Source organism: Dendropsophus ebraccatus, chromosome 10 (assembly GCF_027789765.1).
Source record: "Dendropsophus ebraccatus isolate aDenEbr1 chromosome 10, aDenEbr1.pat, whole genome shotgun sequence".
NCBI lineage: Eukaryota > Metazoa > Chordata > Amphibia > Anura > Hylidae > Dendropsophus > Dendropsophus ebraccatus.
Genome location: NC_091463.1, coordinates 94844708 through 94866824, shown reverse-complemented (window position 1 = coordinate 94866824; position 22117 = coordinate 94844708). Strand labels below are relative to the sequence as shown.

The window sequence follows — 22117 nt, the reverse complement described above, 5'->3', positions numbered from 1 at the left end:
CTACACCCTGACCTCTCTATCCCTGGGTCCTTCCCTACACCCTGACCTCTCTATCCCTGGGTCCTTCCCTACACCCTGACCTCTCTATCACCCAGTTTCTTTCTCTCGCATATCACATCTCAGACTATATTAAAGTCTGACTCCGCCTCCCTGACTCTCCAGACCATTCCTCCTCTTTGGCTTTGCTCACCTGTTGTGCTGTTATTTACTGATCCATGGACAGGAGACAGCCAAATAGCAAGGAGAAGGGGGAGACTGCAAAACATCTGGAAAAAAAGAGACCGTAATGGAGATAAAGAAAGAGAATGTGAAGGAGAAGGAGAGACAATGAGGAGGAGGGCGGAGGGTAGATAATTTCATAGGGAAACTTCGGAGCAAGTATTCGTATTTTAGGCTATGGTGACATGGTGATGTCTGGAGGGGGGGGGGGGGGGGGGTCGTGTAGGACCTTGCTCATTGGATGACGCCTCCGGTGCCCTCTGTGACCTCACACATCATACACATGCCGAGAAACTAAGCACCACAAGTCCCCACCCCCTCCCCTAATACTCCAGAGTGGAGTGCCGCAGTACGGTGTCTTCTTGAGGAGATCACCATAAGGCGTGAGAAGTCTTATAGGCCATGCAAGGCTCCCCTGGGAAAAAAATACGTAAAGTGTCCTCCTCCAGAAGGAAGGGAGAGGACTCTCTGGTGTCCCCTACAGGTAGTAATGATCCTGCAAGTCAATGATCGACCCTCTAAAATCACACACCTGTCTGAGAGCTTATACTCACTTTTGTCTTTTTCGTTCTGTAATAAGTCAGCTGTACCGCAATCACATGCCCACCATGATGTCCGTGTCACATGATGCGCATCGTACAATCGTGGAGGCTGGAAAGAGATCACATGACCACAATAAGGAATACAGAGCATCTCCGGTCATAATAACATATTATAGGACTGGATTGTGATCATGTGCGGCGGTCAGGTGATGCTGGGGGTTGCAGTGTCTATAAGGATAATATGAATGTTTATAGTCATGCTGGGGGTTGTAGTGTCTATAAGGATAATATGATTGGATTATGGTCATGTTGGGGGTTGTAGTGTCTATAAGGATAATATGATTGGATTATGGTCATGTTGGGGGTTGTAGTGTTCTGGGCATAGGATGTAGTAATATATATATAAGGTAACACCTAGCAGTTCCCCGCTCTCCTCCGTGTTGCGGCCTTTGCACAATCGTTTTTATTTAGCCGCATTGAAAATCTAAAACACAAGGGCAAACATCTCACATTGCCTTTCGGCTGGGAAATCCAATCTGTATCCGGACACTTCAGGGACATGGCGGCTCCTCTGCAGACATTTGCTTTACCTATTACCGGGCGATCTCCAGATCTGTGTAACCAGGGCTCAGTAATATCCTGGTTGTCACTGGGTGGAGGGGAGCGGAGATCACAGTGAACCCCAGTGCGCACCATTATAAAAGTCAGTGGTCTTGCTGGGGCCATAGGGATCCACCATACACTATATAGAGGCCATGACTCAGTGCCATTGGGGGGGGGGGGGGGGGGCGGGACCAGGGCTCAGCGCCGTGATGGGGACATGGACAAGTGCTCAGTGCCATGGGGGGAGTTGGGACCAGTGCTTAGCGCCATGGTGGCAGGAACCAGTACTCAACACCACAACACCATGGTGGCAGTCCTGGATCCTGGATGTGACTGAATGAAGGTGCACAGTATGGAGACGCATCGCTCATGTGAACTTATCAGAGATACAGAACTAGACAGGCGCACCAACATGCCGGCACAGTGAGAGGTGACAGCGCCGCAGGCTCAGGAAGATCATGTCATCGGGTAATGTCAGGCATGGGTGTAATGGGAGCGCCCCCATACTGTAACACTGGCCCCCTGTGCCCCATACAGTAACACTGGCCCCTGCAGCCCCCATACAGTAACACTGGCCCCTGCAGCCCCCATACAGTAACACTGGCCCCTGCAGCCCCCATACAGTAACACTGGCCCCTGCAGCCCCCATACAGTAACACTGGCCCCTGCAGCCCCCATACAGTAACACTGCCCCCTGCGCCCCCCATACAGTAACACTGCCCCCTGCACCCCCCATACAGTAACACTGCCCGCTGTGCCCCCATACAGTAACACTGCCCCCTGTGCCTCCATGCAGTAACACTGCCCCCTGTGCCTCCATGCAGTAACACTGCCCCCTGTGCCTCCATACAGTAACACTGGCCCATGCGCCCCACATACAGTAACACTGGCCCCTGCGCCCCACATACAGTAACACAGCCCCCTGTGCCTCCATGCAGTAACACAGCCCCCTGTGCCTCCATGCAGTAACACTGCCCCCTGTGCCTCCATGCAGTAACACTGCCCCCATACAGTAACAATGGCCCCATGTGCCCCCATGCAGTAACACTGGCCCCTTGTGCCCCCATACAGTAACACTGCCCCCTGTGCCACCATACAGTAACACTGGCCCCTGCGCCCCACATACAGTAACACTGGCCCCTGCGCCCCACATACAGTAACACGGCCCCCTGTGCCTCCATGCAGTAACACTGCCCCCTGCACCCCCCCATACAGTAACACTGCCCCCTGTGCCTCCATGCAGTAACACTGCCCCCTGCACCCCCCATACAGTAACACTGCCCCCTGTGCCTCCATGCAGTAACACTGCCCCCTGTGCCCCCCATACAGTAACACTTCCCCCTGTGCCTCCATGCAGTAACACTGCCCCCTGTGCCCCCATGCAGTAACACTGGCCCCTGCAGCCCCCATACAGTAACACTGGCCCCCTGTGCCCCCCATACAGTAACACTTCCCCCTGTGCCTCCATGCAGTAACACTGCCCCCTGTGCCCCCATGCAGTAACACTGGCCCCTGCAGCCCCCCATAAAGTAACACTGGCCCCTGTGCCCCCATACAGTAACACTGCCCCCTGTGCCCCCATACAGTAACACTGGCCCCTGCCTCTCCATTAAAGCTCCCCGGAGTCTATCATCTGTGTGTGCAGAGCTCATCCTTCCTGAGACTTTTCCAAGTCCAGCAGACGTTGCGAGGAATCAGCTTCTTGCAGTTGCGGCCTACCACGCTGAGGCCATGCCTAGTACATGAGGAGACAGGCTGATTCTCCTGAGTGATGTAACAGTCCACCCCTCAATGCTGTATAGTGATCACACTGATCTGTATGTATATACCACACTGTGTGACTATGAGGCAGGTTTATACACACACATACACGTCTGTAGGATTCCTGTACTGAAGAGAGGCCGAGAGCAGCGCAGAAACGTCGTCCTGCCACATAGGGATGAGAAAAGATAGATAGATAGATAGATAGAGTACACAGGGGATGCAGTATATGCAGTGCGCTCTCTCTTGTAATATATATCACAGTGGATATGGTACATGCAATATACACAGGGATGTAGTATATATAATATATATCATGTATACTGAATTTAAGATATATCATGTATACAGAGCAAGTAGTATAATCTATACCAAATACACAGGGGATGTAGTATATATATCATGTACACAGGGAGTGTATTATATTACATACACCATGCATATGCTTTATCCCCTGTATACATGATATATATTATATATATATTCTACATCCCCTGTGTACATGAGATATATTCTATACAGTGCATATACCATGTCACCAGGTTACAGAGTGTCCCCCCATGTCACCAGGTTACAGAGTGTCCCCCCGTGTCACCAGGTTACAGAGTGTACCCCCATGTCACCAGGTTACAGAGTGTACAGTGTCACCAGGTTACAGAGTGTACAGTGTCACCAGGTTGCAGAGTGTACCCCCATGTCACCAGGTTACAGAGTGTACAGTGTCACCAGGTTACAGAGTGTACAGTGTCACCAGGTTACAGAGTGTCCCCCCCATGTCACCAGGTTACAGAGTGTACCCCCATGTCACCAGGTTACAGAGTGTACAGTGTCACAAGGTTACAGAGTGTACAGTGTCACAAGGTTACAGAGTGTACAGTGTCACCAGGTTACAGAGTGTCCCCCCATGTCACCAGGTTACAGAGTGTACAGTACAGTGTCACCAGGTTACAGAGTGTACAGTGTCACCAGGTTACAGAGTGTACAGTGTCACCAGGTTACAGACAGTGGCGTAGCTACCACGGTCACAGCAGTCGTCACCACTGCACTGCCCGCCTCCCACTCCCTCTTGTGACCACAAGCAATGTTTTGCCTGTGATCACAAGAGGCAGGCTAGGACGGGCCCCCGGCTGTGAGCATCACCCAGGGAAAAAAAAAAAAAAAAAAACTGGTCCTGCGAAGCCCCGCCCCTGCCGCGGGAAGCCCGCCAGCGCACGTGTCTAGAAGACTAGAACCATTCAGGTGAGTATAGATTTTTTTGTTTTAAAGGGCATGATGGGGGGGTGTAGTGGTATGATGATGATGGAACAAGAGGATGATGAGGGGTGTAGTGGTATGATGATAAAAGGGCAGGAGGATGAAGGGGTAGTAGTATTATGATGGAGGTGTTTGTAGTATGATTATGAAAGGGCAGGAGGATGAAAGGGGTAGTAGTAGGATGATGGAGGGGCAGGAGGATGAAAGGGGGTAGTAGTAGGATGATGGAGGGGCAGGGGGATGAAGGGGGTAGTAGTATGATGATGGAGGGGCAGGAGAATGAAAGGGGGTAGTAGTATGATGATGGAGGGGCAGGAGGATGAAAGGGGGTAGTAGTATGATGATGGAGGGGCAGGAGGATGAAAGGGGGTAGTAGTATGATGATGGAGGGGCAGGAGGATGAAAGGGGTAGTAGTATGATGGAGGGCAGGAGGATGAAAGGGGTAGCAGTATGGTGATGAAGGGGCAGGAGGAGGGGACAACATGGGGGGCATCTATAAGAGGGACAACACAGGCAGGCCATCTATAAGGGGGACTACATGGGGGGTGTATACAATAGGGCATGCACAGAGGGGGGCATGTACTGTAAGGGGGGGGTCACATAGAGTCAGCCTACCTACTAAATGAGGGTGTAAAGGGGACAGTACAGATGTGCAGTGTGTAGAGAGATGAGGATGGTGACAGAGCGAGGAGCCTAATATGTCTGTCTGGCAGATTCTGTGGATTCGTGGCTCGGAGAAGTTCTCATAATGGCCCAGGACAGATGGAGAAGATGAAAAGGGAAGAACTCCGATCAGAGAAGACGTCCCCTGTGAGTCACTTGATATAACTGCACTGTAATATATATGGTGTATAGAGCCTGTGTACAGTGCATCCACCTCTATATGTGTATGAAGTGATAATTGGTCTATGTACAGAGGATTATATTAAAGAAGTTCACTTTTTTTTTTTGGGCCCCCCCAGTAGCCTGTGGCATGTATACTTAGAGAAGTGAGTACAGAGTGAACTTCTTCTTTAAGTAGCAGCGGTGGTGTTAGTAAGTATGTGGGGGTATTATTTGTTACTTGTTATCTGGTACTGTGTTTTATTGGATTTAGTATACTGGACTTGGTCAGTAACAATATGGTGGTGATGGTTGTGGTGTGGCGGTAATATTTCCCCTTGTGTACTGGTAATATTGGCAATATTGGTCTCAGTAAACAGGATTTGTTTAGTAACAGTATGGCGGTAATATTTCCTGTATACTGGTATTATTGGTAATATCAGTCTTGAGAGATAGAGATATATATATATATATATATACACCCACCGGCCACTTTATTAGGTACACCATGCTGCATAGATACAACAAGGTGCTGGGAGCTTACTCAGAGATTTTGGTCCATATTGACATGATGGCATCACACAGTTGCCGCAGATTTGTCGGCTGCACATCCATGATGCCAATCTCCCGTTCCACCACATCCCAAAGATGCTCTATTGGATTGAGATCTGGTGACTGTGGAGGCCATTGGAGTACAGTGAACTCATTGTCATGTTCAAGAAACCAGTCTGAGATGATTCTAGCTTTATGACATGGCGCATTATCCTGCTGAAAGTAGCCATCAGATGTTGGGTACATTGTGGTCATAAAGGGATGGACATGGTCAGCAACAATACTCAGGTAGGCTGTGGCGTTGCAAGGATGCTCAATTGGTACCAAGGGGCCCAAAGAGTGCCAAGAAAATATTCCCCACACCATGACACCACCACCACCAGCCTGAACCGTTGATACAAGGCAGGATGGATCCATGCTTTCATGTTGTTGACGCCAAATTCTGACCCTATCATCCGAATGTCGCAGCAGAAATCGAGACTCACCAGACCAGGCAACGTTTTTCCAATCTTCTACTGTCCAATTTCGATGAGCTTGTGCAAATTGTAGCCTCAGTTTCCTGTTCTTAGCTGAGCGGAGTGGCCCCCGGTGTGGTCTTCTGCTGCTGTAGCCCATCTACCTCAAAATTCGACGTACTGTGCACTCAGAGATGCTCTTCTGCCTACCTTGGTTGTAACGGTTGGCTATTTGAGTCACTGTTGCCTTTCTATCAGCTCGAACCAGTCTGCCCATTCTCCTCTGACCTCTGGCATCAACAAGGCATTTCCGCCCACAGAACTGCCGCTCACTGGATGTTTTTTTCTTTTTCGGACCATTCTCTGTAAACCCTAGAGATGGTTGTGCGTGAAAATCCCAGTAGATCAGCAGTTTCTGAAATACTCAGACCAGCCCTTCTGGCACCAACAACCATGCCACGTTCAAAGGCCTCAAATCCCCTTTCTTCCCCATACTGATGCTCAGTTTGAACTGCAGGAGATTGTCTTGACCATGTCTACATGTCTAAATGCACTGAGTTGCCGCCATGTGATTGGCTGATTAGAAATTAAGTGGTAACGTGCAGTTGGACAGGTGTACCTAATAAAGTGGCCGGTGAGTATATTTATATATATATATATATATATATATATATATATATATATATATATATATATACACACATATATCAATAGCATTGAGAAAGGGGAGCCCCAAGTTGACCTCTTGCACCAGGGCCCAAGAGACATTAGCTAGGCCCCAGGTTACAGAGTGTCCCCCATGTCACCACGTTACAGAGTGTCCCCCCATGTCACCAGGTTACAGAGTGTCCCCCCAGGTCACCAGGTTACAGAGTGTCCCAGGTTACAGAGTGTCCCCCCAGGTCACCAGGTTACAGAGTGTCCCAGGTTACAGAGTGTCCCCCCATGTCACCAGGTTACAGAGTGTCCCCCATGTCACCAGATTAGGTGTCCTCAGAGACATGGGCCTACTCTAGCATTCCCACACTAGTAATGGCCTCTCCTGGGCTGACTACAGCTGGGCAGATAGGATCCAAATTATCTCTTTTCATAGCACTCACAGGACATGGGTGGCTGCCTCCTGGTGTATGTGCTTGTATGTGTGTGTATGTGTGTGGGGGGGGGGGGCCTCCTGTTGTATGTGTGTGTGTGTGTGTGGGTGGGGGGGGGTTCCTCCTGTTGTATGTGTGTGTATATGTGTATGTGTGTATGTGTGTGTGTGTGTGTGTAGGGGGGGCGACCTCCTGTTGTATGTGTGTGTGTGTATGTGTGGGGGGGCGACCTCCTGTTGTATGTGTGTGTGTGTGTGTGTGTGTAGGGGGGGCGACCTCCTGTTGTATGTGTGTGTATGTGTGTGTGTATGTGTGTGTATGTGTGGGGGGGCGACCTCCTGTTGTATGTGTGTGTGTAAGTGTGTGTGTGTCTGGGGGGGCGACCTCCTGTTGTATGTGTGTGTTTGTATGCGTGTGTGTATGTGTGTATGTGTGTATGTGTGTGTGTGGGGGGGGGGGGGGGGGGGGCGACCTCCTGTTGGCTTGCACTCCACGGCTCCACCCATGTCTTGCAAGTGTTACAAATAGAGATTATTTGGATCCTATCTGCCCAGCTGTAGGCTTAGGTACTATTACACGGCCCGATAATAACTGTAAACGAGTGTTGTCTGTTAGATCGACTCTTGTTTACTGGGACTATTACACGGCCCGATAATCGTTTAACAAGGGCTGCATGGACATCGTTACCGATGTCCTTGCAGCCCTTGCTTAAAGTGTCACTGTCGTGAATTTTTTTTTTGCAGAAATCAATAGTCCAGGCGATTTTAAGAAACTTTGTAATTGGGTTTATTATCCGAAAAATGCATTTTTATCATGAAAAAGCAGTTTGGAGCTCTCCCCCCTGTCTTCATTGTTCTCCTATGGAGAGAGCTAAAGAAAAGACCAAAACAGGACAACAAAGAGTTAATCTACAAATCCCTCACCCGTTATCTGTTCTGACCATCACCAGTGACCTGTCTGAGCTCGGATTACAGCTGTCACCCAGCTCCGTGCCTGTAATCCTCTGTTATCTGCTTTCTGCTGCCGGCTAACTCCCTCCTTCCTCCTCCCCCCTCCCCTCTCCCTAGAACAGACAGGGGACGTCTCCTGCAACAAGTCACAATTTTCAGATTTTTCAGAGTGGATGAAAAAGAGGAAGGAGGGGGGACCTGGGAAAAGGCTTTTTACATGCAGATAATGGCAGATTTGGCTAATAAACCCAATTACAAAGTTTCTTAAAATCGCCTGGACTATTGATTTGTGCAAAAAAAAAAAATACGACAGTGACTCTTTAAACTGCAAGCCCTATTTGTAACACTTGCAAGACATGGGTGGAGCCATGGAGTGCAAGCCAACAGGAGGTCGCCCCCCCACACACATACAAGCACATATACACACATACAACAGGAGGTCGCCCCCCCCCACACACACACACACACACACACACACATACACCAGGAGGCAGCCACCCATGTCCTGTGAGTGCTATGAAAAGAGATAATTTGGATCCTATCTGCCCAGCTGTAGTCAGCCCAGGAGAGGCCATTACTAGTGTGGGAATGCTAGAGTAGGACCATGTCTCTGAGGACACCTAATGTGGTGACACGGGGGACACTCTGTAACCTGGTGACATGTGATTGGCTGAGCGGCCTGTCAGCTTAGATAGGACGCTCTGAAGCTGCAGCACTCGGGACCTGGGGAGAAGAGGAGCAAGAGGAGCCCTGGACCATGGATGGGTAATGTATTTACTTTACAATTAGTCAGCCGCCGACCACGCACCCATATTACGCGTAGCGATGCGCTGTCGATGCACGACAATTATAGGTCCAAACCTAAATCAACGATCAGCCGATAATCGTTGTGATCGACTGATCGTTGTATTTATTACATGGAACGATAATAGGCCAGATAGGGTCGATTGTCATTCCGTGTAATAGGGTCCTTATCCTTATTGTCAGCCCAGGAGAGACCATTGCTAGTGTGGGAATGCTAAAGTAGGACCATGTCTCTGAGGACACCTTAACGCAGTGACGCCGGACACTCTGTTCGATCAAATGGTTTGCTGAGATCCTGGTATGTAGTATATGCAATATATATAATATATGTCATGTATACAGGGGATGTAGTATATGCAGTGTATATAATATATGTCATGTATACAGGGGATGTAGTATATATAATATATCATGTATATACAGGGGATGTAGTATATGCAGTATATAATATATATCATGTATACAGGGAGTGTAGTATATGCAATGTATACAGGGGATATAGTATATAATGTATATCATGTATACAAGGGAAGTAGTATATGCAGTATAATATATATCATGTACACAGGGGATGTAGTATATGCAGTGTATATAATATATCACGTATACAGGGAGTGTAGTACATGCAGTATATATAATATATCATGTATATACAGGGGATGTAGTATATGCAGTGTATATAATACATCTCAAGTACACAGGGGATGTAGTACATGCAGTATATAATATATCATGTATACAGGGGAAGTAGTATATGCAGTATATATAATATATATCGTGTACACAGGGGATGTAGTATATGTAGTGTGTATATATTATATCATGTATACAGGGGATGTAGTATATGCAGTGTATATATTATATCATGTATACAGGGGATGTAGTATATATAATATATATCATGTATACAGGGGATGTAGTATATGCAGTGTATATAATATATCATGTACACAGGGGATGTAGTATATGCTGTGTATATAATATATATATATATCATTTATACAGGGGATGTAGTATATGCAGTATATATAATATATATCATGTATACAGAGGATGTAGTATATGCAGTATATATAATATATATCATGTATACAGGGGATGTAGTATATGCTGTGTATATAATATATTATGTATACAGGGGATGTAGTATATGTAGTATATATATCACATACACAGGGGATGTAGTATATGCAGTATATATAATATATATCATGTATACAAGGGAAGTAGTATATGCTGTGTATATAATATATATATTAAGTACACAGGGAGTGTAGTATATGCAGTGTATATAATATATACAGGGGATGTAGTTATGCAGTGTATATAATATATATCATGTATACAGGGGATGCAATATATATCTCTCAAGTACACAGGGGATGTAGTATATGCAGTGTATATAATATATATCATGTACACAGGGGATGTAGTATATGCTGTGTATATAATATATGTATCTAGACATGTATGTTATAGTGTGTAGGTGAGGTATACGGAAGATGTAGAGATTATATATATTATATATATATATATATATATATATATATAAAAAAAACAGACCCATAATACAGACCAGGGTTAATAAGTATATAGGCAGGGTAACTTGTATACATGTATAAAGACAGGTTTGTATACACAAGGTATAGATGTATACATGTATATAGACGGGTGTGTAGATAGGATATATATATATATATATATATATATATATATATATATATATATATATATATATCCTTATATATATCCTATGTATACAGGCAGGGTGTGTGCGCACAGGGTATATATGTATACAGACGGATGTGCACAGGGTATATATGTATACAGGCAGGGTGTGTGTACAGGGTATATATGTATACAGGCAGGGTGTGTGTACAGGGTATATATGTATACAGGCAGGGTGTGTGTACAGGGTATATATGTATACAGGCAGGGTGTGTGTACAGGGTATATATGTATACAGGCAGGGTGTGTGTACAGGGTATATATGTATACAGGCAGGGTGTGTGTACAGGGTATATATGTATACAGGCAGGGTGTGTGTACAGGGTATATATGTATACAGGCAGGGTGTGTGTACAGGGTATATATGTATACAGGCAGGGTGTGTGTACAGGGTATATATGTATACAGGCAGGGTGTGTGTACAGGGTATATATGTATACAGGCAGGGTGTGTGTACAGGGTATATATGTATACAGGCAGGGTGTGTGTACAGGGTATATATGTATACAGACGGGTGTGTACAGGGTATATATGTATACAGACGGGTGTGTACACAGGGTATATATGTATACAGACGGGTGTGTACACAGGGTATATATGTATACAGGCAGGGTGTGTACACAGGGTATATATGTATACAGGCAGGGTGTGTACACAGGGTATATATGTATACAGGCAGGGTGTGTACACAGGGTATATATGTATACAGGCAGGGTGTGCACAGGGTATATATGTATACAGGCAGGGTGTACATAGGGTATATATGTATACAGGCAGGGGTGTGTGTACAGGGTATATATGTATACAGACGGGTGTGCACGGGGTATATATGTATACAGGCAGGGTGTATATGTATACAGACGGGTGTGCACAGGGTATATATGTATACAGGCAGGGTGTGTGTACAGGGTATATATGTATACAGGCAGGGGTGTGTGTACAGGGTATTTATGTTTACAGACGGGTGTGCACAGGGTATATATGTATACAGGCAGGGGTGTGTGTACAGGGTATATATATGTATACAGGCAGGGTGTGCACAGGGTATATATGTATACAGGCAGGGTGTGCACAGGGTATATATGTATACAGGCAGGGGTGTGTGTACAGGGTATATATGTATACAGATGGGTGTGCACAGGGTATATATGTATACAAGCAGGGGTGTGTGTACAGGGTATATATGTTTACAGACGGGTGTGCACAGGGTATATATGTATACAGGCAGGGTGTGTGTACAGGGTATATATGTATACAGACGGGTGTGTGTACAGGGTATATATGTATACAGACGGGTGTGCACAGGGTATATATCTATACAGGCAGGGTGTGTGTACACAGGGTATATATGTATACAGGCAGGGTGTGTGTACAGGGTATATATGTATACAGACGGGTGTGCACAGGGTATATATGTATACAGGCAGGGTGTGCACAGGGTATATATGTATACAGGCAGGGGTGTGTGTACAGGGTATATATATGTATACAGGCAGGGGTGTGTGTACAGGGTATATATGTATACAGACGGGTGTGCACAGGGTATATATGTATACAGGCGGGTGTGTGTACAGGGTATATATGTATACAGACGGGTGTGCACAGGGTATATATGTATACAGACGGGTGTGCACAGGGTATATATGTATACAGGCAGGGTGTGCACAGGGTATATATGTATACAGGCAGGGTGTGCACAGGGTATATATGTATACAGGCAGGGTGTGCACAGGGTATATATGTATACAGGCAGGGTGTGCACAGGGTATATATGTATACAGACGGGTGTGCACAGGGTATATATGTATACAGGCAGGGTGTGCACAGGGTATATATGTATACAGCCAGGGTACCTGCTCTGGGTGTGGACTCTCTGGAGCCTGGAGGATGCCGTCTCTCTCTCCGGCCTCAGGTAGTTGCAGTCTCTGTCTCTCTATGAGGTGCTGGGGCTCGGCCTCATGGTCGGTGACGGTCACCTGCGCTCTATGTCAGGCCTCCTCCATGCGATGGCTCAGCAGACAGGCTGTCTAAAGCTCCCAGGCTGTCTCATCCTCCTCCCCCCTCTCTTTCTTTAGAGCTGTCTGTCTCTCTCCTCCCTTCTCTCCTCCCTCTCCCTCCCCCTCCTCCTGTCTCTTTACATCAGCCTCCCCCTGAGAGACAGACAGAGACAGAGCACAATGAGACAGAGGGACACCGAGAGACAGCAAGAGACAGACAGGCCGCTGCGAGTGTCTCACTGAGGGGAAGGGGGCGCTGTTCTATAGAGAAACATCACCATGATGAGAGGGGATGAGCAGGTGTATACAGGGGTATATATAGGAGAAGGGTATACAGAGAGGAGTATACAGGGGTATATATAGGAGAAGGGTATACAGAGAGGAGTATACAGGGGTATATATAGGAGAAGGGTATACAGGGGGGTTATAGAGGATAAGGGTATACAGAGAGGAGTATACAGGGGGGTTATAGAGGATACGGGTATACAGAGAGGAGTATACAGGGGGGTTATAGAGGATAAGGGTATACAGGGGGGTTATAGAGGATAAGGGTATACAGAGAGGAGTATACAGGGGTATATATAGGAGAAGGGTATACAGGGGGGTTATAGAGAGTAAGGGTATACAGAGAGGAGTATACAGGGGGCTTATAGAGGATAAGGGTATACAGAGAGGAGTATACAGGGGGGTTATAGAGGATAAGGGTATACAGAGAGGAGTATACAGGGGTATATATAGGAGAAGGGTATACAGAGAGGAGTATACAGGGGTATATATAGGAGAAGGGTATACAGAGAGGAGTATACAGGGGTATATATAGGAGAAGGGTATACAGGGGGGGTTATAGAGAGTAAGGGTATACAGAGAGGAGTATACAGGGGGGTTATAGAGAGTAAGGGTATACAGAGAGGAGTATACGGGGGGTTATAGAGGGTACTGGTATACAGAGAGGAGTATACAGGGGGGTTATAGAGGATACGGGTATACAGGGGGGTTATAGAGGATAAGGGTATACAGAGAGGAGTATACAGGGGGGTATAGAGGATAAGGGTATACAGAGAGGAGTATACAGGGGGGTTATAGAGAGTAAGGGTATACAGAGAGGAGTATACAGGGGGGTTATAGAGAGTAAGGATATACAGAGAGGAGTATACAGGGAGGTTATAGAGAGTAAGGGTATACAGAGAGGAGTATACAGGGGGGTTATAGAGAGTAAGGGTATACAGAGAGGAGTATACAGGGGGGTTATAGAGAGTACTGGTATACAGAGAGGAGTATACAGGGGGGTTATAGAGAGTAAGGGTATACAGAGAGGAGTATACAGGGGGTTATAGAGAGTAAGGGTATACAGAGAGGAGTATACAAGGGGGGATTATAGAGGATAAGGGTATACAGAGAGGAGTATACAGGGGGTTTATAGAGAATAAGGGTATACAGAGAGGAGTATACAGGGGGGTTTATAGAGGATAAGGGTATACAGAGAGGAGTATATAGAGGAGAAGGGTATATAGAGTATAAGGATATACAGAGAGGTGTATATAGAGGATAAGAGTATACAGAGGAGTAAGTAGAGGAAAAGGGTATATAGAGGATAAGGATATACAGAGAGGAGTATATATATATATATATATATATATATATATATATATACAGGAGGAGGTGGGGGTATACAGAGACATTGTACAGGAGGAGGTGGGGGTATACAGAGACATTGTACAGGAGGAGGTGGGGGTATACAGGGACATTGTACAGGAGGAGATGGGGGTATACAGAGACATTATACAGGAGGAAGTGGAGGCGGCTTCCATGACCTGGAGCTGAGGAGACGTTGGGTGATGGAACAAGACAATGACCCAGAGCACAGGAGGAAATCAGCTAAATAATAGAGGAAATAGATTTGTTTTGGATGTTTGTCCTGACCTCACCTTTATAGGCCCTGCAGCCTGACCTGCGGGGGGCGCCACACACATCCCAGGAATACTGATCAACTCAGACAAATAGGCCAAATGTCCTCCTTAAAGGGGAGCTCTGCAAAAGAAATAGTTTTTAACTGATGGCAGAAAGTTATATAGACTTGCAAATTACTTCTATTTAAACATCTCAAGTCTTCCAGTACTTATCAGCTGCTGTATGAAGTGCAGGAAGTGGTGTATTCTTTCCAGTCTGACACAGTGCTCTCTACTGCCACCTCTGTCCATGTCCGGAACTGTCCAGAGCAGGAGAGGTTTTCTATGAGGATTCTCTGGACATTCCCTGACACAAAAAGAGGTGGCAGCAGACAGCACTGTGTCAAACTGGATAGAATACACCACTTCCTGCAGGATATACAGCAGCTGATAAGTACTGGAAGTTCATTTATAAACTTTTTTCTCCAGAGTACCTTTTTAATGTTAAGCTGGAAATGGTTGGTGGAGGTGATCACTACTAAAGGAGAATCCACTGGGTATTACAATGAAGGGTTCACATACTTTACTCCCTGCACTGTGGACATTTACCCCATGTGGTAACTAGACGACGTGAACAATATAGCAGTGTGTGAGTTATTAGTTACATTGTGTTCTTTTATAATTGTAACAATCAGGCGTGTCACTAGGGATGGGTGAGGAAATCCTGTGAGTGGTCACTTTTTTCCCTGCACTGTGGATGTTTACTCACTGTAGATAATAATAGACCTGAATGGTGGAGCTGTCTGTGCTATTAGGTTACATTGTATGTGTCTATAATTGTAACTTTCTTCATATTATTAGTGATACATAGGGGTGCATGGAGACCTCTGTATGCAGAGCAATCTGTATATCTGTGTGTCTGAGATCTCCATATAGCACCCCCTGGAGGTGGTCATGGTGCAAAGCCTGCTCCCCTGGTGTCATGACGCCTCTGCTGTAGTGAGGGAAGAGCCATCGTTGCAGCAGCCAATTCCCCACAGTGTTTACAGGTGTTCCTACAGATGCTGTCATCTGTCTCTATGGTTATCCAGTGGTGAGGCACACAGAGGAGAGATGGGGCACACAGAGGAGAGATGGGGCACACGGAGGAGAGATGGGGCACACGGAGGAGAGATGGGGCACACGGAGGAGAGATGGGGCACACGGAGGAGAGATGGGGCAAACGGAGGAGAGATGGGGCACACGAAGGAGGGCTGGGGCACACGGAGGAGAGCTGGAGCACACAGAGGAGGGCCGGGGCACACAGAGGAGGGCTGGGGCACACGGAGGAGAGATGGGGCACACGGAGGAGGGCTGGGGCACACGGAGGAGAGATGGGGCACACGGAGGAGAGATGGGGCACACGGAGGAGAGATGGGGCACACGGAGGAGAGATGGGGCACACGGAGGAGAGATGGGGCACACAGAGGAGAGATGGGGCACACGGAGGAGAGATGGGGCACACGGAGGAGAGATGGGGCACACGGAGGAGAGATGGGGCACACGGAGGAGAGATGGGGCACACGAAGGAGGGCTGGGGCACACGGAGGAGAGCTGGAGCACACAGAGGAGGGCCGGGGCACACAGAGGAGGGCTGGGGCACACGGAGGAGAGATGGGGCACATGGAGGAGGGCTGGGGCACACGGAGGAGAGATGGGGCACACGGAGGAGAGATGGGGCACACGGAGGAGAGATGGGGCACATGGAGGAGGGCTGGGGCACACGAAGTAGGGCCGGGGCACACGGAGGAGGGCCGGGACACACGGAGGAGAGATGGGGCACACGGAGGAGGGCTGGGGCACACGGAGGAGAGATGGGGCACATGGAGGAGGGATGGGGCACACAGAGGAGGGCTGGACTGCTGACTCCATAACTGCAGAGACCGAACCTCAACTGGTATCAGCACAAAGACTGCTGCATGCACACCGTACATCACAATGCCAGGGGTAGATGGAGGGGGGTAAAGTTGCCAGCAGAACGTCCCCTGCTTGACTACATTGTGCCAGGTGTAAGGTTTGGTGGAGGGGGGAGAATGCTATGGGGGGGCTCCTCAGGGGTCAGCCTTGGCTCCTTACCTAAATTGAAGGGAATTCTTAATGCTTTAGCCTTAAAGGAGAAGTCCGTCGAAAATTTTTATTAAAGTATTGTATTGCCCCCCAAAAGTTATACAAATCACCAATATACACTTTCGGGAAATGCTTATAAAGGGCTTTTTTTCCCTGCATTTACTACTGCATCAAGGCTTCACTTCCTGGATAACATGGTGATGTCACTTCCTGGATAACATGGTGATGTCACTTCCTGGATAACATGGTGATGTCATGACCCAACTCCCAGAGCTGTCCGGGCTGTGGCTGCTGGAGAGGATGATGGCAGGGGGACACTGAGGGACACAGGGCACTGGAGGGACACTGAGCATCCCCCTGCCATCATCCTCTCCGGCAGCCACAGCCCGCACAGCTCTGGGAGTCGTGTGGTGACATCACCATGTTATCCAGGAAGTGACATCACCATGTTATCCAGGAAGTGACATCACCATGTTATCCAGGAAGTGACATCACCATGTTATCCAGGAAGTGACATCACCATGTTATCCAGGAAGTGACATCACCAGGTTATCCAGGAAGTGACATCACCATGTTATCCAGGAAGTGACATCACCAGGTTATCCAGGAAGTGACATCACCAGGTTATCCAGAAAGTGAAGCCTTGATGCAGTAGTAAGTGCAGGGAAAAAAGCCCTTTACGTACGTTTCCCGTAATAAGTGTACAGTATATTGGGGATTTGTATAACTTTGGGAGGGCAGTACAACACGTTAATAAAAATATTCGCCGGACTTCTCCTTTAGGACAATGGGACTTTATAGTTATAGTTATGCCTATGGATATAGAATGCACTGTTCTAGAGGCTCCTGGGGTCGCAATGTGGAGGGATAAATCCATATAGTGTATAAGTACACAGGGGGAGATTTATCAAAGGGTGTAAAATTTAGACTGGTGCAAACTTCCCACAGCGACCAATCACAGCTCAGCTTTAGGCAGTGCTGAAAGGAAAGAGGAGCTGTGATTGGTTACTGTGGGCAGTTTGCACCAGTCTAAATTTTACACCTTTTGATAAATCTCCCCCATAGTGTCCATAAGGTATATAGGTATATAGTTTCCATATAGTGTATAATGTTCTGGATACACTTATACTATGGGGTACAGGATACTGATACTATGGGGTACAGGTACTAATACTATGGGGTATAGGATACTGATACTATGGGGTACAGGATACTGATACTATGGGGTACAGGATACTGATACTATGGGGTACAGGTACTAATACTATGGGGTATAGGATACTGATACTATGGGGTACAGGTACTGATACTATGGGCTATAGGATACTGATACTATGGGGTACAGGTACTGATACTATGGGCTATAGAATACTGATACTATGGGGTATAGGTACTGATACTATGGGGTACAGGTACTGATACTATGGGCTATAGGATACTGATACTAGGGTACAGGATACTGACACTATGGGCTATAGAATACTGATACTATGGGGTACAGGATACTGATACTATGGGGTACAGGTACTAATACTATGGGGTACAGGTACTGATACAATGGGCTATAGGATACTGATACTATGGGGTATAGGTACTAATACTATGGGGTATAAGATACTGATACTATGGGGTACAGGTACTGATACTATGGGCTATAGGATACTGATACTATGGGCTATAGGATACTGATACTATGGGGTACAGGTACTGATACTATGGGCTATAGAATACTGATACTATGGGGTACAGGATACTGATACTATGGGGTACAGGTACTAATACTATGGGGTACAGGTACTGATACAATGGGCTATAGGATACTGATACTATGGGGTATAGGTACTGATACTATGGGGTACAGGATACTGATACTATGGGGTACAGGTACTAATACTATGGGGTACAGGTACTGATACAATGGGCTATAGGATACTGATACTATGGGGTATAGGTACTGATACTATGGGGTATAGGTACTGATACTATGGGCTATAGGATACTGATACTATAGGGTACAGGATACTGATACTATGGGGTACAGGTAGTATAGGATACTGATTCTATGGGGTACAGGTACTGATACTATGGGGTACAGGTACTAATACTATGGGCTATCGGATACTGATACTATGGGGTACAGGTACTGATACTATGGGGTACAGGTACTAATACTGTGGGCTATAGGATACTGATACTATGGGGTATAGGATACTGATACTATGGGCTATAGGATACTGATACTATGGGGTACAGGTACTAATACTATGGGGTACAGGATACTGATACTATGGGGTACAGGATACTGATACTATGGGCTATAGGATACTGATACTATGGGCTATAAGATACTGATACTATGGGGTACAGGTACTGATACTATGGGCTATAGGATACTGATACTATGGGGTACAGGTACTAATACTATGGGCTATAGGATACTGATACTATGGGGTACAGGTACTGATACTATGGGGTACAGGTACTAATACTATGGGGTTCAGGTACTGATACTATTGGGTACAGGTACTAATACTATGGGGTACAGGTACTCATACTATGGGGTATCGGATACTGATACTATTGGGTACAGGTACTAATACTATGGGGTACAGGTACTGATACTATGGGGTACAGGTACTGATACTATGGGGTACAGGTACTGATACTATGGGGTACAGGTACTCATACTATGGGGTACAGGTACTCATACTATCTTGTATCACAATAATTTACTATTTCTGTGACTATTTTGCTGCTGTATCAGGCCTGCAGTGTCTCATCTCTGACCACTAGGTGTCAGCACTTGCGATATTTCATGCATGACTAATGACCGCCACTGCTGATAAAATATTCTCCAGTATAACGTGTGAAGGTGATGTCACTTTCCGAGGCTCCTGTCCCTTTAAGCAAACTGAACAGTGAGACGTGAAGCCTGACTAGCAGGAGACTGCGGGAGGCAGGAGCTCTCAGTGGGCACATGAGCAGCGACACGTCACCAGCTGTGCCAGCCTGATCACTACCAACCCCTGCTGCTTCTACACGCCGCCTCGCACCTCAGGTGTCTGACACAAATGGCAGTCCCTGCGGCGTCACCCGGGGCACCGTGCCCTCCAGGATGTGGGTCACGCTCTACGCTGCGCCATAATATATTCCATCTCGCTGCGCTGTAGAGGAAACGTTCATAGCTATATATAGGATTAGTAAAACACAGCTGTTTTCTTCCAAAAACAGCACCACACCTGCTTTTAGGCTGTATGTGGTATTGCAGCTTAGTTCCACTGAAGTGACTTGAACCAAATTGTAATACCACACACCACCTGAGGTCAGGTGTGGCGCTGTTTGTAGAAGAAAGAAGCTGTATCTAAATCCCGATTAAAGGGGCACTCTGGCAAAAAGAAATTCTTCTAGATCAACTGTTGTCAAAGTTATACAGATTTGTAATTTACTTGTACTTAAAAATCTACAGTCATCCAGTACTTATCAGATGCTGTATGTCCTGCAGGAAGTGGTGTATTCTTTCCAGTCTGACACAGTGCTCTCTGCTGCCACCTCTGTCCATGTCAGGAACTGTCCAGAGTAGTAGCAAATCCCCATAGAAAACCTCTCCTGCTTTGGACAGTTCCTGACATGGACAGAGGTGGCAGCAGAGAGCACTGTGTCAGACTGGAGAGAATACACCACTTCCTGCAGGACCCACAGCAGATGATAAGTACTGGAAGACTGGAGATATTTTGATAGAAGTAAATTACAAATCTATATAACTTCCTGGTACCAGTTGATCTAAAAGATTTTCTATTTCTGCAGTTCTTGTGGCATCCTGGGTACCAGCTTCTTGTCCTGACTGGTGACCACTCTCTCCCTCCTGTGTTTTTGTTTGGCCAGTGACTATGGGTTCTAGAAGGGATTTCTGGCCAAAGCTCACTCATCCAGACACACAGCACTTACAGCCTCCCCTCCTCCTCTCTGTAGTCGGGCTGATCACTCCACACGGTAACATTGAGGACCTGTGGGTCATGTAATTTAGGTCTCTGTGTGCAGGAGCTGGATGAGAGGAGCAGGAAGCTGGATGAGAGGAGCAGGAAGCTGGATGATTGGAGCAGGAAGCTGGATGAGAGAAGCAGGAAGCTGGATGATTGGAGCAGGAAGCTGGATGAGAGGAGCAGGAAGCTGGATGATTGGAGCAGGAAGCTGGGTGAGAGGAGCAGGAAGCTGGATGATTGGAGCAGGAAGCTGGATGAGAGGAGCAGGAAGCTGGATGATTGGAGCAGGAAGCTGGGTGAGAGGAGCAGGAAGCTGGATGATTGGAGCAGGAAGCTGGGTGAGAGGAGCAGGAAGCTGGGTGAGAGGAGCAGGAAGCTGGATGAGAGGAGCAGGAAGCTTGATGATTGGAGCAGGAAGCTGGATCATTGGAGCAGGAAGCTGGATGAGAGGAGCAGGAAGCTTGATGATTGGAGCAGGAAGCTGGATCATTGGAGCAGGAAGCTGGATGAGAGGAGCAGGAAGCTGGATGATTGGAGCAGGAAGCTGGATGAGAGGTGCAGGAAGCTGGATGAGAGGAGCAGGAGCTGGATGAGAGGAGCAGGAAGCTGGATGAGAGGAGCCGGAAGCTTGATGATTGGAGCAGGAAGCTGGATGAGAGGAGCAGGAAGCTGGATGATTGGAGCAGGAAGCTGGATGAGAGGAGCAGGAAGCTGGATGATTGGAGCAGGAAGCTGGAAGATTGGAGCAGGAAGCTGGATGAGAGAAGCAGGAAGCTGGATGATTGGAGCAGGAGGCTGGATAAGTGGAGCAGAAAGCTGGATGAGAGAAGGAAGCTGGATGATTGGAGCAGGAAGCTGGATGATTAAAGCAGGAAGCTGGATGAGAGGAGCAGAAGGCTGGATGAGGAGAGCAGGAAGCTGGATGAGAGGAGTAGGAAGCTGGATGAGGATAGGAAGCTGGATGAGAGGAGTAGGAACCTGGATGAGGATAGGAAGCTGGATGAGTGTAGCAGGACCTTGGATGAAAGGAGCTGGACGCTGGATGAGAGGAGCAAGAAGCTGGATGACAGGAGCAGGAAGCTGTGAGTGAAGCGGGAAGTTGGATGAGAGGAGTAGGAAGCTGGATGAGTGGAGAACGCTGGATGAAAGGAGCGGGAAGCTGGGAGTGAAGCTGGATGAGAGGAACGGGACGCTGGATGAGGAGCAGGATGCTGGATGAGAGGAGCGGGAAGCTGGATGAGAGGAGCCGGACGCTGGATGAAAGGATCATGAAACTGGATGAGTGGAGTGGGATGCTGGATGAGTGGAGCAGGAAGCTGGATGAGAGGAGCAGGAAGCTGGATGAGTGGAGCGGGATGCTGGATGA

General features: G+C 47.2%; 1 protein-coding gene across 2 annotated transcripts in view; it reads right to left on the bottom strand.

Annotated features, from left to right (window-relative positions):
- GABBR1 (gamma-aminobutyric acid type B receptor subunit 1) overlaps positions 1 to 12847 on the bottom strand; it is a 106618-nt gene extending 93771 nt beyond the window's left edge. For both annotated transcript variants that reach the window (XM_069985495.1, XM_069985496.1), the window contains exons 1-3: positions 12636 to 12847; positions 774 to 870; positions 191 to 266 (exon numbers count right to left, since the gene is read on the bottom strand). In XM_069985495.1, the coding sequence (XP_069841596.1) occupies positions 191 to 266 (76 nt within the window). In that variant the 5' untranslated portion in view covers positions 774 to 870; positions 12636 to 12847. The remainder of the gene's footprint in view (positions 1 to 190; positions 267 to 773; positions 871 to 12635) is intronic.
- Positions 12848 to 22117: the final 9270 nt, after the last annotated feature.